Below are 15,768 nucleotides of genomic sequence, written 5' to 3'. Positions count from 1 at the left end.
CTCATTTATAGAAAACTGCATTTGGTATAGAGTTGAATAAAAAAAAAAAAAAAAAAAAAAAAAAAGTAAAATGTACTGAAAGAAAAGTCAGTGAAGCTGAAACTAAGTGTCCCAGGTGTGCATGTCTAAAGCTACCAACACCTTGCAAACAATGGAGGATCAGGTTAAAATCCTGTCCTTTTTCTGCCTGTCGGAAAAATATTCATAATGCAGCAGTCTGGAAAAAAGCAGCAAGAGCAGCATATGTCCATAGGGGAGAGATAAATAAGGCCCCATTATAAAACATAAATAAACATCCATTCAAAATAAAGGAGGCACAAAACAACAGATATCAAAATGCGATCCATGTGGTGCAATCCAAAATGCATTAAAATAAAATAAAAATTTAAAAAACAACTACATCATCCTGGATGATGTCCCAGAGGGAAAATGTCCAAGATGTTCCATTTATCTTCGTCCCCTCTGGTTTTTGGGACACCTCCTATTTAAAAATAGAAAATGAATAAAAACAAACTCACATTTTGACTGCTCCTCAAAGTACATTATTCTGAACTTTAGAACTTAGCTTAAAGAAATATGAAATAAATTACAAAATTAGCATAGTATGTTTGCATAAAAATAATTTTCATTTGGCATAGCATAGCATCTTCCATAAGACTTGCTAATTGTATGTTGTTTACAAAAATTACATAGGCTTATAAAAGACAGAAAAATGTAATCTGCATATCAGAAATGTGCTAATAAGATCAAATTGGTCACTTTGGAGAGCACACCCACCTTGTGAAACACATGACAACGGCGACGATGATGGCGATCTGTACGGCTCCGATGATGGCTGCTATGAGAACGTAGTGGAGTTTCTGTCCACTGGGAACCACGTACAGGATGTTGAAGTCTTGGATCTCCTCACACTGCTGGCCAGTGTAGCCTGAATCACACCTGGGAAGTCAACCAAACAGGTAGCACTTAATTTCATAATACAGAAATGACCAGGTGTTCACTAAGAAATGACACACACAGTAATTACCTATGAATTAAGAAAATAAGACACACAGCATTTCGTTGCTGTCGGATGAAAACCTAATCTTCAAAACAGAAAGAAACGGTCATATTTTCCCATTAACTTCAGACACTATTTTGAATAAATGTTTACATTTGCAAAGATTCTGAAGTTATGAGGTTTTCTACCGACAGCGACGATATGCAGGTAAAAAACAAACAAAAAAAGGACACCACATGATCTTACCGGCAGGTGGGGATGCTATACTTGATTTCACATTGGCCGTGTTCACAGAAGTTGGCGTAGTCCTCTGTGCAAGGGGTGGTGATCCCTCCATAAGCTCTATCCTCCCCTATGTCTGCTGTGTCTTTAAAGGTATAAAGAAAATCGCGGTCATTGATATTGATAATATAAATATTAATGAGCGAGCTAGGCCTTGTCCTCATTTGCAAATCAAATATATCTTACATTTATCGTCGAGCAGAAATATAATTTGTAGTGATGTAACAGCATAGCAGCACTATTTCCATATAGACAACATGAACCATAAATAAATGAATAAATAATAAATAATAAATAAATAGATAAATCAACTACCATAAAAACATCATAACAGAGTGTAGTAAATGGGAACAACCTTACCAAAAAGATCAGTCTTGCTTTTGCTACCATCGTCTTTGTCTTTTTTCTGTCCTTTTTCTGAAAACAAGACACATATTTGTGAGTGCAAAACAAACATTGCCCAGTATTGCAATAAGGCCCTTTACAGTGCCTTGGCGTTTTTTTCCTATTTTGTTGCATTACAACCTGTAATTTAAATGGATTTCTATTTGGATTTCATGTAATGGACATACACAAAATAGTCAAAATTGGTGAAGTGAAATGAAATAACTTGTTTCAAAAACGTCTAAAAAATAAATAACGGAAAAGTGGTGCGTGGATATGTATTCACCCCTTTTGCTATGAAGCCCCTAAATAAGATCTGGTGCAACCAATTACCTTCAGAAGTCACATAATTAGTTAAATAAAGTCTAGGTGTCACATGATCTCAGTATATATACACCTGTTCTGAAAGGCCCCAGAGTCTGCAACACCACTAAGCAAGGGGCACCACCAAGCAAGCGGCCCCATGAAGACCAAGGAGCTCTCCAAACAGGTCAAGGACAAAGTTGTGGAGAAGTACAGATCAGGGTTGGGTTATAAAAAAATATCCCAAACTTTGAACATCCCACGGAGCACCATTAAATCCATTATTAAAAAATGGAAAGAACATGGCACCATTTTTTACATATTTAGCAGACGCTCTTATCCAGAGCGACTTACATGAGCAATTAGAGTTAAGTGCCTTGCTCAAGGGCACATCAACAGATTTTTCACCTAGTCAGCTCAGGGATTAGAACCAGCAACCTTTCAGTTACTGGCACAACGCGCTTAACCACTAAGCTACCTGCCGCCCCACAACAAACCTGCCAAAAGAGGGCCGCCCACTAAAACTCACAGACCAGGCAAGGAGGGCACTAATCAGAGAGGCAACAAAGAGACCAAAGATAACCCTGAAGGAGCTGCAGGGACTGGGAAACTGGTCAGAATTGAAGGAATGATGGATGGTGCTAAATACAGGGAAATTCTTGAGGGAAACCTTTTTCAGTCTTCCAGAGATTTGGGACTGGGACGGAGGTTTACCTTCCAGCAGGACAATGACCCTAAGCATACTGCTAAAGCAACACTCGAGTGGTTTAAGGGGAAACATTTAAATGTCTAGGAATGGCCTAGTCAAATCCCAGACCTCAATCCAATTGAGAATCTGTGGTATGACTTAAAGATTGCTGTACACCAGCGGAACCCATCCAACTTGAAGGAGCTGGAGCAGTTTTGCCTTGAAGAATGGGCAAAAATCCCAGTGGCTAGATGTGCCAAGCTTATAGAGACATACCCCAAGAGACTTGCAGCTGTAATTGCTGCAAAAGGTGGCTCTACAAAGTATTGACTTTGGGGGGGGTGAATAGTTATGCACGCTCAAGTTATATTCCTTGTTTGTTTCACAATAAAATATATTTTGCATCTTCAAAGTGGTAGGCATGTTGTGTAAATCAAATGATAGAAACCCCCCCAAAATCCATTTTAATTCCAGGTTGTAAGGCAACAAAATAGGAAAAATGCCAAGGGGGGTGAATACTTTTGCAAGCCACTGTATACAATGTGAAATCCCATTATAGGAATACTACAGGAATATTGGAACATCCATAACTAGTTATTGGGTTTCCAGGGTGTGATGCATTCTCTGCAGGGTATGCAAGTTTAGATTAATGTAATATTTGGGACAGCGTATGGTCTGTGAAACAAAAAAGTGAATTATTTATGTAAATAGATATTTTAGATCTACAGCTTTTAGAACTAGATTTTGGGACATATTTCAAATAGGGCCATGTTTGGTGAGGTACAGCTTTGCACTCAAATAGAGAACTACATTGGAAAAATTGAGAAACATTTTTGTAGTTCTCTGACCAGCTGGTTGCCCAATGCCCCTCGTCATAATAACGTGCCCCAAAGATTGGCTTCATGTTCGCATTGTAGTGTACATAAGACAGAAGAATCTCGGTCCTCCTGAGTGGCGCAGAGGTCTAAGGCACTGCATCACTACAGCTTGGGGTTCGATCCCAGGCTGTGTCATGACCGGCAGTCCCATAGGGCGGCACAAAATTGTCCGGGTTAGGGGAGGGTTTGGCCGGGGGAACTTTACTTGGCTCATTGCGCTCTAGCGACTCTTTGTGGCGGGCCGGGCGCCTGCAGGATGACTTTGGTTGTCAGTTGAATGGTGTCTCCTCCGACACATTGGTGCGGCTGGCTTCCGGTAAGCGGGCGGGTGTTAAGAAGCACGGTTTGGCGGGTCATGTTTTGGAGGATGCATGACTCGACCTTCGCCTCTCCCGAGCCTGTTGGGGAGTTGCAGTGATGAGACAAGATCGTAATCACGAAATTTGGGAGAAAAAGGGGGTAAAATTACAACAACAAAAAAAGAAAGAAGAATCTCAAGCATTGTATAAAGTTGTTGTAAGTAGGGATGAACCTAATATACTTAGCCATCACCATATACTGTAGCATAGCATAGTGCATGGTCATAGAGAGAATCAATCAACCAATTGTGGTGGGATCATATTTGAATTGCCCGTCCTGTGTTCACAACAGAGGCATCAGAGTTTGACATTAACTAGCCATCATATAGGTCACTGCCTGTATAGAGTGATGCAGGGGAGAGTCATGACGGGTAGGAGGGATGCTTATATAAACACACCACACATCAGGAATTTCAGGACTGGCAACAGGAAGGAGGATATACAGGACATTGTATTCAACATTCAAGCATTGTCTCATCTACACTAAAAATCTCTGTCAAATATAAAATTGTGATTTGTTCTCTTTCCCTGAGATTGTGAAAAATAAATCAAATCCATCGAAAGCCATTATCCAATGTTTTCCCCCCCTGAAATAATCCTCTTTATAATGCAATACAATATTATAATACAGTACAATGCAGTGCAGTGTAAATGCAGTACATTGGACATAAAATTACATGTTTCTAAATTACATTTTAAGATAAACACGTGGCATTACCTGGACATCTCCCCAGATGCTTCACGTCAATCTTCACCTGCTTCAAGCACGATGCCTCTCTTACGTGACAGGGGGTAATGTAGGAGTTTCCGTCTGTTCCACACACCGGGTTGTCATTATGGCCACTGCAGTCAATGTTGCACATGCACCTGGGTGTCGAAGAAAACATTTATATAAACATCTGTTTAATGAACATTAAAAGCGCTAAACATACACCATCAATCAAACAGAATCGAATGTGATAGGGCCTCCTGAGTGACGCAGTGGTCTAAGGCACTGCATCGCAGTGCTAGCTGTGCCACTAGAGATCCTGGTTCGAGTCCAGGCTCTGTTTCAGCCGGCCGCGACCGGGAGACCCATGGGGCGGCGCACGTCGTCCAGGTTAGGGGAGGGTTTGGCCAGCAGGATGTTCTTGTCCCATTGCGCACTAGCGACTCCTGTGGCGGGCTGGGTGCAGTGCACACTGACACAGGTGTGTCACATTGGTGCAGCTGGCTTCCGGGTTAAGTGGGCATTGTGTCAAGAAGCAGTACAGCTGTGTTGGGTTGTGTTTCGGAGGACGCACGGCTCTTGACCTTCGCCTCTTCCGAGTCTGTACGAGAGTTGCAGTGATGGGACAAGACTGTAACTACCAATTGGATACCGTATAAGTAAAAAAGATGAGAATCTGACAACCCAGGACCCCAGTTTATGGAGAAAATAACAGAAGATTTGGAGGACTAAGGATTCAGATCATTGGGACCCAAATAAAGAAGTCCTCCTTTCAGAAACTACTGGGTGCACAATAATACACCTTTCAAACCAAGATGTTTTTCCAACAACTTTAGCATCCCGTGATTTTTTTCCTGCCTTTTCTTTATATCTGAACGGTGTTGCCGGTATCAAAGCCAAAACTTTTATTTCTGCGAACCGACCTAGTCACGATTGTGTTAAAGTTCTGCCTACAGCTTAGTATGAAATGTAGCCATAATGCTGATGCGGCATTGGCACGCACTATGCTCTGGTTGCTAGGCAGCGCCCGTTACTACTATCCTCCTGGCAGTTGTAAACTTCGCAAGGCATGTCACTTCACTCATCTCTACACACACTGTTTTCTTAACCACAACTGGATGGATCCATAAAGAATTACTGTGGAAATAAATATCACTGAATGACTAAAACCTTGGAATAAAGTAGGCTAATGAAATTGAAGGCATCACATTTTTGGTTACTGAAACTCCCAAAGTCATCCAATTGTTACAATACATTTGAAGCAATAGCCTACTTCAGCACCGTTTTGTACTGCTTTGAGACAAGCGTGGGGAATCGTCTTGATAAATCAATCAATGTCATATTGTTCTCCATTTGGATATTAGTTAGGGAACAATTATGCTGTGGAAATGTTAGCCAAGTTGAGCTGAGTACTGCTCATGATCATGTTGTCTTGTTGGCTCATTTATTAGCACTGATCAGAACATTTTGCCAGTCTGAGACATTTTGTAACTTAACAAGTGTCCCATGTAGCTCAGTTGGTAGAGCATGGTGCTTGCAACGCCAAGGTTGTGGGTTCGATTCCCACAGGGGACCAGTGTGAAGAAAAAATGTATGCACTCACTAACTGTAAGTCGCTCTGGATAAGAGCATCTGTTAAATGTAAGTGGATTATTTTGCTCTTCACTCACACTCGCTTAGTAGCCTAGGCCTACCTCCGTCTGTTTATCTGGTTCAGTCTCTGGCTGGGCAAATAAGTGGAGGTGGTATAGCTCATCTATCACTGATCAGAAACATTTAGCATGCTATAACGTAGCCTAAATCAACTGTAGGTCTATTATTTTGCTCGATCACCTAAAGGCAACTCCAAAAGCCTGCAGAGTTTGTGAAATATAAACTATAAAAATATACAATAGATTTATATTACTTTCTATCTGTATCATGATGAAAATACTCTCCATGTAAGACACTACGCCTGCTCCCTAACAAAGCAGAGTGAGGTTAGGAAAAAATATCAAACATGGATCAAAAAAAGCATGGGCTTGCCTTGGGTTCTGTTTCAAAATATCACTTTTTTTATATGACAGCAGTTCCACATGCTGCCGTGACGCAAGTTGTGTTGGGAAAAGTATTATTCATATTTTATTCTGTTAGATTTCATTACATTCTTAGCCTACTGTAAAATATATGTGTGTTGACTGTGATCAGGGTAGTCTAAGTCTTGTCTGTTTAATTAACTAAATAACTATTGATTTCATGTGCATGGTGTAGCCATGCAGCCTATAGGATGCACAGACCAGTAACATCATTAAACTCAAAATATGCCATTCTATTCTTATAAAAATACATTGTATTAGTCTTATAATGTTTCTTAGGACCTGCCTAAAATCAATTAATAATGGATTTCTTTGTGATGGTGTATTTTCAATGGAATTATTAAAATCCACCCACATCAGCCCACGTCTACTCTTACTCCTAAACTTGCCGGCATGTGCAAGGGAGATATAAAAGGCTTATCTCTGACAGAATGTGGTATAAATTGACCTGTATGAATTGGGTTCTAAAAAACATTGCCTGATTTATTTTATTGGCAACATACCGTTAATTTTTTCTGTAAAGGGTATAATGCCAGTGGTTGGCAGGTAGCTTAGTGGTTAAGAGCGTTGTGCCAGTAACCGAAAGGTCGCTGGTTCTAATCCCCGAGCCGACTAGGTGAAAAATCTGTCTGTGCCCTTGAGCAAGGCACTTAAAGCACCCTAATTGCTCATGTAAGTCGCTCTGGATAAGAGCGTCTGCTAAATGACTAAAATGTAATTCCAGAAGAGAGGACTCACAAGATATCCTCAGAGTCCACATCACATTCTGCTCCAAACTTGCAGATGCCACATTTTGTGGGCTTTGTCCCTCTGCCTGTGCCTGATCCTTCATCGTCTGTAGGAAAGGAGAGTATTTCAAAAATCTGTTAATGTTAGCTGTCAACAAAGTTAATATTGTTCCATTAGTGTTTGGATTTGCAAAGCTTTTCTTTTAGCAAGCTCTTTCTGTAACATTGTAATATGGGTTGGCAAGTCCAACTTATTAAAGTGAAGCAAGACCAAGTTACAGCACTATACCTCCGTCGCCTGATCCAGAACTGCCATCTGTGTGTTAGAGCATAGAAAATGAGTTAGTTTCAGCTTGATCTAAATGAGTAATAAGACCATGACTAGGGACAGAATAGAGTGAGAAAAAAGTGATCTCAAAGGTCTGTGCAGTCTGCTACATCCTGAGACTCACCGGTATAACAGGCCCCTTCAGAGACCTGTGATATGGACTTCTGCTGCTTGCACGCTGCTCTCCTCAAGAAGCACTCGTTCTGGAAGGTGTCTCCGTTGGACCCACAAACAGGGATGTATTTCTTAGAGCACTGGAACACAATGGGTAATGGTAGGATGTTAGAGTTACTGAACCATCATAGCCTAGACCTAACCGTTTCTGAGGACAGGAACCTAAAAGTTCATATACCCTTTATAATGCCTATAGGCTTCAGAAATTATTTATAAGCAAATGCCATGCTAAAGGATGGCAAAGGGTTGTGCCACATTTGGATAAGCCATTCCTGCTTGCTTTCTTGCTCATGATAATGGTGATGGTGGTCTTATTTCACAACAGAGAACATGATGGCCTATATTCCACTGTGTTATTTACATGGAACTGGCAGACACATTTCAGGTCAGCCCCATTGTCTCGACAGGTTCCCCCGTAACGACATGTTGCAGCATCACACACTCTCAGGTCACTCTTCTTCTCAGACACATCTGTAAAAAACAAGGTGTTCTTATCAGCAAGGCAGTGAAATACCATTATTTTACAAATACATTTAGTAGAGATACACTACCGTTCAAAAGTTTGGGGTCACTTAGAAATGTCCTTGTTTTCGAAAGAAAAGCAATTTTTTTGTCCATTAAAATAACATCAAATTGATCAGAAATACAGTGTAGACATTGTTCATGTTGTAAATGGCTATTGTAGCTGGAAACGGCTGATTTGTAATGGATTATCTACATAGGCGTACTGATACCCATTATCAGCAACCATCAGTCCTGTGTTCCAATGGTACGTTGTGTTTGCTAATCCAAGTTTATCATTTTAAAAGGCTAATTGATCATTAGAAAAGTATGTTAGCACAGCTGAAAACTGGTGTGCTGATTAAAGAAGCAATAAAACCGGCCTTCTTGAGACTAGTTGAGTATCTGGAGCATCAGAATTTGTTCTTAACTGACTTGCCTAGTTAAATAAAGGTCAAATTTTAAAAAAAAATAGAGTTGCAAAGAAAAAGCCATATCTCAGACTGCCCATCTTAATCTTTTCTTTTTATTGGCCAGTCTGAGATATGGCTTTTTCTTTGCAGTTAGTCTGGAATCCAAATCCATATGCTTTGTTTCACCGTGAAACTGAGTAAATCAGTTAGGATTCCAGGCTAAAATCCAGTATGAACCAAAGCTAATTAAGTCCTGGCAACTCAAGAGTTCACAGCCACTCCTTCCAGTAATGACTTTCATCACTTGTATAAGCCCCAAAGCCAATAACAAGCTTCCCCTTTAGCCAGAAATACACTTGAACATCTCTCATACTGGGCGGTATTTATCAGAGGAAGGAGAAGCAAAAATCAATGGGCCTAAAAGAGCGAAGACCCGGATAATTAGCAACACGTAGTCACCGGACTGCTTCACCACAAGACATCAGTAGTACTAATCTCCTCACTTCGTCAATGGTTCTACTAATGAGAGATCCGGTACAGAGAGAGCTTAGCTACGCATCGTTAGTACAAGTTCATTGAGAGAGACAGTGCTATGTGCATTGTGCAACAGTCACTGCCCAGTATAACTGGACTGAGAAATTTAGCCACTAGTCATTCAGACGATTCGGTCCTCATCTACACAGTAAATGCCGTTACATGATCACGGGAGACCAAAGCCACGAACGATCAACAGGGACCTAGAGAGTAGACCGGAAAAGATTGGAGGAGAAGGTGATGTGCGATCTGAGAATCTTTGATCGGGAGCTCAAGCACATTATGTGTGAGAGGCATTGCTGATAGGATTGATGAGGATTTCAGGTAGCCAAAGTAGGCTTACCAGCACAGAGCCAGGTATGCCATCGCAATGTGTACGGAATTATATTGCTGAGGATTAATGTGTTATGTAATCGTGATATTTAGTGAAAACGGAGGGAGGGAGAGAGATGCGGAGAGAGAGAGAAACAGGAAATAGGAAGAGAAACAGGAGAGAGCTAATTGTAATTATTTTGCACTATAGCCTATGTATTGCCTTACCTCCATAACTTGCTACATTTGCACACACTGTATATATATTTTCTGTTGTATTTTTTTGACTTTGTTTTTTTACCCCATATGTAACTCTGTGTTGTTGTTTTTATCGCACTACTTTGCTTTATCTTGGCCAGGTTGCAGTTGTAAATGAGAACTTGTTCTCAACTGGCTTACCTGGTTAAATAAAGGTGAAATAAAATAAAATAAAAATAAAATTAAAAAAAGAGGAAGAGAAACAGGAGAGAGAAAAGGAGAGGTGATGGGAATGGAAGAATCCTACTGCACTGAGGTTTGACCTGAAGTTCTCGTTGCCAGTCCCCATGAGAGAAGACCATTTTCAACACACATGATCTGCAATAGGAGCTTTCTGTTATCTTATTCCCAAGAGTAACCCCTCTGTTAGAGAAGTTCTAAAAAGAGGAAGTATGATGCTAATCCAATAGCTTGAGACAGGTAAATGCGCCACAGGGGCTAATAACCCAAACTTTGAACAAATGGGAGGCAAAGTAGTTCCAGGCCAAAGATTATCATCAGCCATTCCTAACAATTATCTCCTCTTCTCAATACACCAGTCTGTTACTGGTAGGTAGTCCTGTTTAGCTCAGTTGGTAGAGTATGGCGCTTGCAACGCCAGGGTTGTGGGGGACCAGTACAAAAAAAGTATGAAAATGTATGCACTCACTACTGTAAGTCACTCTGGATAAGAGCGTCTGCTAAATGACTAAAATGTAAAAATATTACTAAAACAATGGTCCCAGTCTCTGTATAAAGGCGGCTATCCCCCATCTCAGTGTCACGATCGTCAGGGAGGGACCAAGGCGCAGCGTTGAATGCGTACATATTTATTAATAGAATGATCACACGATCAAAACAACGGACGATAACGTGATGTCTACGGTTTAACACAAACCAAATAAGAACAAGAAACCACAAACACAAAGTGAAAGACAGACAGTTAAATATGGCTCCCAATCAGAGGCAACGAGTGTCAGCTGGTTGTCTCTGATTGGGAGTCACTCAGGCCAACATAGAAATACAAACATAGAATTACACACCCTGGCTCAACATAACAGTGTCCCCAGAGCCAGGGCGTGACAGTACCCCCCCCCTAAAGGCGCGGACTCCGACCGCGCCAACTAAATACCACAGGGGAGGGACCGGGTGGGCACTCCGCCTTGGCGGCGGATCCGGCTCCGGGCCTGATCCCCACTCCCTCTCCAACCCCCCAAAGTACCCCTGGTCCGGTCTGGCCCCGCTGGCCGGAGCTGGACTGCACACTGATGGAGTGGATTGCTCTAGCTCCGGCGTAACGCATCTGACCGGTGCCGGACCAGGCACCAGTGGAACAGGCACGGGCCGTGCCGGACTGACGACGCCCACCACTGGCTTGGTGTGGGGAGCAGGAGCGGGCCGGACAGGGCTGACGATACGCACCACAGACTTGGTGCGGGGAGCAGGAATGGGCCGGACTGGGCTGGCGACGCGCACCACAGACTTGGTGCGGAGAGCAGGAACGGGCCGGACTGGCGACGCGCACCACAGACTTGGTGCGGAGAGCAGGAATGGGCCGGACTGGGCTGGCGACGCGCACCACAGACTTGATGCGGAGAGCAGGAACGGGCCGGACAGGGCTGACGAAACGCACCACTGACTTGGTGCGGGGAGCAGGAATGGGCCGGGCCGAGCTGGCGATACGCACCGTAGACTTGGTGCGAGTGGCAGGAACAGGCCGGACCGTACTGGGAACACACACCACTGGCCCTACGTGGGGATCAGGAACAGGCCGGACCGGACTGGCAACACACGCCAGTACCTCTCGCCGTGCCTCTACATCTTCCACCCCCTCTTCGACCAGTGGCCCCCGTAACCTGGCGGCCTCCTCTGCCAATCCGCTGGGCCGCTCTGCCGCGGTCTCCTGCTGGCCCGTCGTCCACGGCGTTAGCCCCCCCCTAAAAAATTTCTGGGCTTCACTCCTACCCGTGGCCAAGGTCTCCATGTCCCTCGCCAGCCGTTCGCCCTTCTGCCACAATGTCAAGCCCCTCTCCTCCTCATCCGGCTTGACCCAGTCGAGGAGGCGAAGGAGATCTGTTAGAGATCTCCCTGGCGATGGCTCCTGGACACGCTGCTTGGTCACATCTTGGTGGTTTCTTCTGTCACGATCGTCAGGGAGAGACCAAGGCGCAGCGTTGAATGCGTACATATTTATTAATAGAATGATCACACGATCAAAACAACGGACGATAACGTGATGTCTACGGTTTAACACAAACCAAATAAGAACAAGAAACCACAAACACAAAGTGAAAGACAGACAGTTAAATATGGCTCCCAATCAGAGACAACCAGCTGACACTCGTTGCCTCTGATTGGGAGTCACTCAGGCCAACATAGAAATACAAACATAGAATTACACACCCTGGCTCAACATAACAGTGTCCCCAGAGCCAGGGCGTGACACTCAGTCACCCTGTACTTAAAAGACTATTGTCCAAACTGCTAATTTCCTCATTAAAGTCACGCCCTCTGGGTCCTGAAGCTAGCCGATTTAAATACGGGTCATGACCTAAAACTCCTCTGTAATCAAGAAATAGCACCACTGTATAGGATCAGAAGTCTTCAAAACACTACAGTAGTCATAGAGCAGGACCAGGGTTAGAATTCAATCAAACAGCATTGACCCTGAACAACACTATAGAAGCATTAGTAATGTAAGTACAGTAATTCTTGCTGTTTTACCAGTATTTGTTCTTTACATACATTTTAGTCATTTAGCAGATGCTCTTATCCAGAGTGACTCACTGTATTTAAAGGGACAGTTAACTCCAAAATGTAAATTTGGTCAAATATTTTCAGAAGCAGTCTAATGTCAGGTCAAGCTTAATCCACGTCCCACATTATCAGTTGTGTATCCCAGATCCAGCTAAATGCCTCAACCCGAAAACGATAGAAAATAAAAAGGTACTGAAATATGGTGCTTTATATCTGGGAGATTTATGATTGCTGAGGTCACATCTGCTATGGGGTTTTCTGAGCCTGATCAGCACCCAATTATAGGTTTTTTTCAGGAGCAGTGAAGAACAACCAGGACCATGGGGAAAATGAATGGCTCTGTTTATTGAAGGAAGTTAATCGGGTGAGTAGCGAAAGTAAACAAATAGCTTGACACGAGGAAAACAAAGACTATTGGTTTTATCAGGAAAGCTACCCCGACATGATCTTCCTTATAAATCGGAATGCTTTGAAATGAAAGGTAAAACCGTAGCCTACTTAATGAATGCCAAACATATAGACCTCCATAACAAACTGCTATGGAAACACTCAGGGCTTTTGGGATTAGGGGGGGGGGTGGAAATATATCCACATTGTGTTTACGTTTCCATTCATCTCTAATGTCATCAAGCATAGGCCAATCTGTCAAAGCGTTGGGCCAAATCATAGGCCAATCTCTCTAGGTTTCTTCCTAGTTTCCTGCCTAGAAAGGGAGTTTTTCCTAGCCACCGTGCTTCTACATCTGCATTGTTTGGGGTTTTAGGCTGGGTTTCTGTATAGCACTTTATGACATCTGATGATGTAAAAAGGGCTTTATAAATAAATGTGATTAATTGATTGAAAGTCACACTGAATGTTGTCTTCCATCCTGATGGTGGAACCCCACCCCCCCAATTTGACCAATGATGACACTGTATACAAACAAAAGTCTTTACTTGTAACCAGGAAACTGAGCACTGGCTGTTTCCATTTAATATTGAAACCCAACCAAAGAGAGCAGGACAATCCAGGGTGGGGTTCACAGATGGGAATTATTTCCCTGCATGCACCTCACCAGAGGGGACAGATCGAGGCATCCCCCAAATACACATAGGCCTATCAAATCTTATTTCTCAAAAGAAAAAATAATAAGAAAAAAACATGCATTGATCCAAAGTGATTCTGCTTATGAAGCAGGGCCACTCAGTGCCTTATTTCCGACGAATTCAGACTAACTGAGCATGATGTTCTTTGTCTGCTGGTCAAGGATTCCCAATTACCGAGCTGCGTTCATTCAGCAAGGAGTATAACCCACCTCCAGATGTCCAAATTATTTCCCTAGAAGAGGTTGCTTTTTGCTTTGTCAAAGTGAATTGATAAAGTACATGTGTTGATACTCACCTAGGCAGCCCTTGCCTTTTCCAGAGACACATTCGCTGCTCTGAGGGTATGAAGCTTGTGCTCCAGGCAGTGTCGAGACGGCCAAAAGGCAGAGGACAGAGGAGAGAAAACGGCCTGCGGAGGGTCCGTGAGATGAGAAGGGATATCCTCTGGACATGATGCTCACGATGCTGTGTAGAATGAACACACTGTCGTTTCTCCTAATTACAACCTATGCTTTTTTCATTTAAATTGCAGAAATATTCCAACGAATCCACCAGATGTGTATTGACACCCAGCGAACAAAACGCGTTGTTATTTGCAAACGGTTTCAACCACGGCTAACAAAAATTGTTTCATCTCCGTCGCAGAACGGGGATTTTCTCCCAGGATAGCCATAGAAAAAACACCATTATCTTGGACTTCAGCACACAAACTGCATAAACCAAATGTCGGGTTGTCTCTATTTATCGCTCGTCTGGCCGTCCTACAGATAGGGTGTGCGATCATGGGCTATTTTGACTGTCGCCTTTACCTTTGACGTGCCTACCTTTCTCTATTTTATCCCAGCGGCAAATATCCCTGGTTTAAATGTCCCTCCTTCATCAACACAATCCCAGCAAAGGCGAAAATATATTGTGTTGTTGTAGCAATTTACCCAGACAATGTCCGAGTGATGTTTTGTGAATCACCATCAACAAAGGACTTCGGGTGATGCTTGGGGATCACATGACGCGAGACCACCCCCATAATTGAAGCACGCTTTATGGTGGAGGGGCAATATCACCCCCTATGAATAAAATATGTGTGGGGAGGGGATTCCGATTGTACCCTGGTAGGATACGTTATAACGCGACAGTTACTAATCCTGTATATAGCCTACCACATATGAGACCAGGAAAAGGCTACTAAACTTTATTTTGTTAACATGGAAATGAAGACAATTAGGCCTAAAGAAATTAGAATTATTACAATTCTTATGTTTTTTTCTTCTTCTAATGCAGGCCTTATGTGCTCTTTTATACAGATCAGAAAAAAAGGGGTAGCCTATACAGTGGGGGGAAAAAGTATTTAGTCAGCCACCAATTGTGCAAGTTCTCTCACTTAAAAAGATGAGAGAGGCCTGTAATTTTCATCATAGGTACACGTCAACTATGACAGACAAAATGAGATTTTTTTTTCCAGAAAATCACATTGTAGGATTTTTAATGAATTTATTTGCAAATTATGGTGGAAAATAAGTATTTGGTCAATAACAAAAGTTTCTCAATACTTTGTTATATACCCTTTGTTGGCAATGACACAGGTCAAACGTTTTCTGTAAGTCTTCACAAGGTTTACACACTGTTGCTGGTATTTTGGCCGATTCCTCCATGCAGATCTCCTCTAGAGCAGTGATGTTTTGGGGCTGTCGCTGGGCAACACAGACTTTCAACTCCCTCCAAAGATTTTCTATGGGGTTGAGATCTGGAGACTGGCTAGGCCAATCCAGGACCTTGAAATGCTTCTTACGAAGCCACTCCTTCGTTGCCCGGGCGGTGTGTTTGGGATCATTGTCATGCTAAAAGACCCAGCCACGTTTCATCTTCAATGCCCTTGCTGATGGAAGGAGGTTTTCACTCAAAATCTCACGATACATGGCCCCATTCATTCTTTCCTTTACACGGATCAGTCGTCCTGGTCCCTTTGCAGAAAAACAGCCCCAAAGCATGATGTTTCCACCCCCATGCTTCACAGTAGGTATGGT

The 15,768-nt window shown here is 42.7% G+C and overlaps 1 protein-coding gene across 1 annotated transcript; it reads right to left on the bottom strand.

Annotated features, from left to right (window-relative positions):
- Nucleotides 1-447: 447 nt before the first annotated feature.
- Nucleotides 448-14,199, bottom strand: LOC311109092 (tomoregulin-1-like; the record flags this gene model as incomplete). The annotated part of the gene is made up of 10 exons (XM_084151896.1): nucleotides 448-481; nucleotides 778-939; nucleotides 1,247-1,367; nucleotides 1,643-1,699; nucleotides 4,613-4,761; nucleotides 7,417-7,513; nucleotides 7,696-7,722; nucleotides 7,859-7,988; nucleotides 8,270-8,379; nucleotides 14,043-14,199. The coding sequence occupies 10 exons, from the start codon at nucleotides 14,197-14,199 to the stop codon at nucleotides 448-450; spliced, it is 1,044 nt and encodes a 347-aa protein (XP_084008022.1).
- Between the last annotated feature and the right edge of the window lie 1,569 nt (nucleotides 14,200-15,768).

This window comes from Coregonus lavaretus (genome assembly GCF_964263955.1).
Source record: "Coregonus lavaretus genome assembly, chromosome: 34".
NCBI classification, from domain to species: domain Eukaryota; kingdom Metazoa; phylum Chordata; class Actinopteri; order Salmoniformes; family Salmonidae; genus Coregonus; species Coregonus lavaretus.
This window is presented reverse-complemented; position numbering and strand designations above follow the sequence as displayed.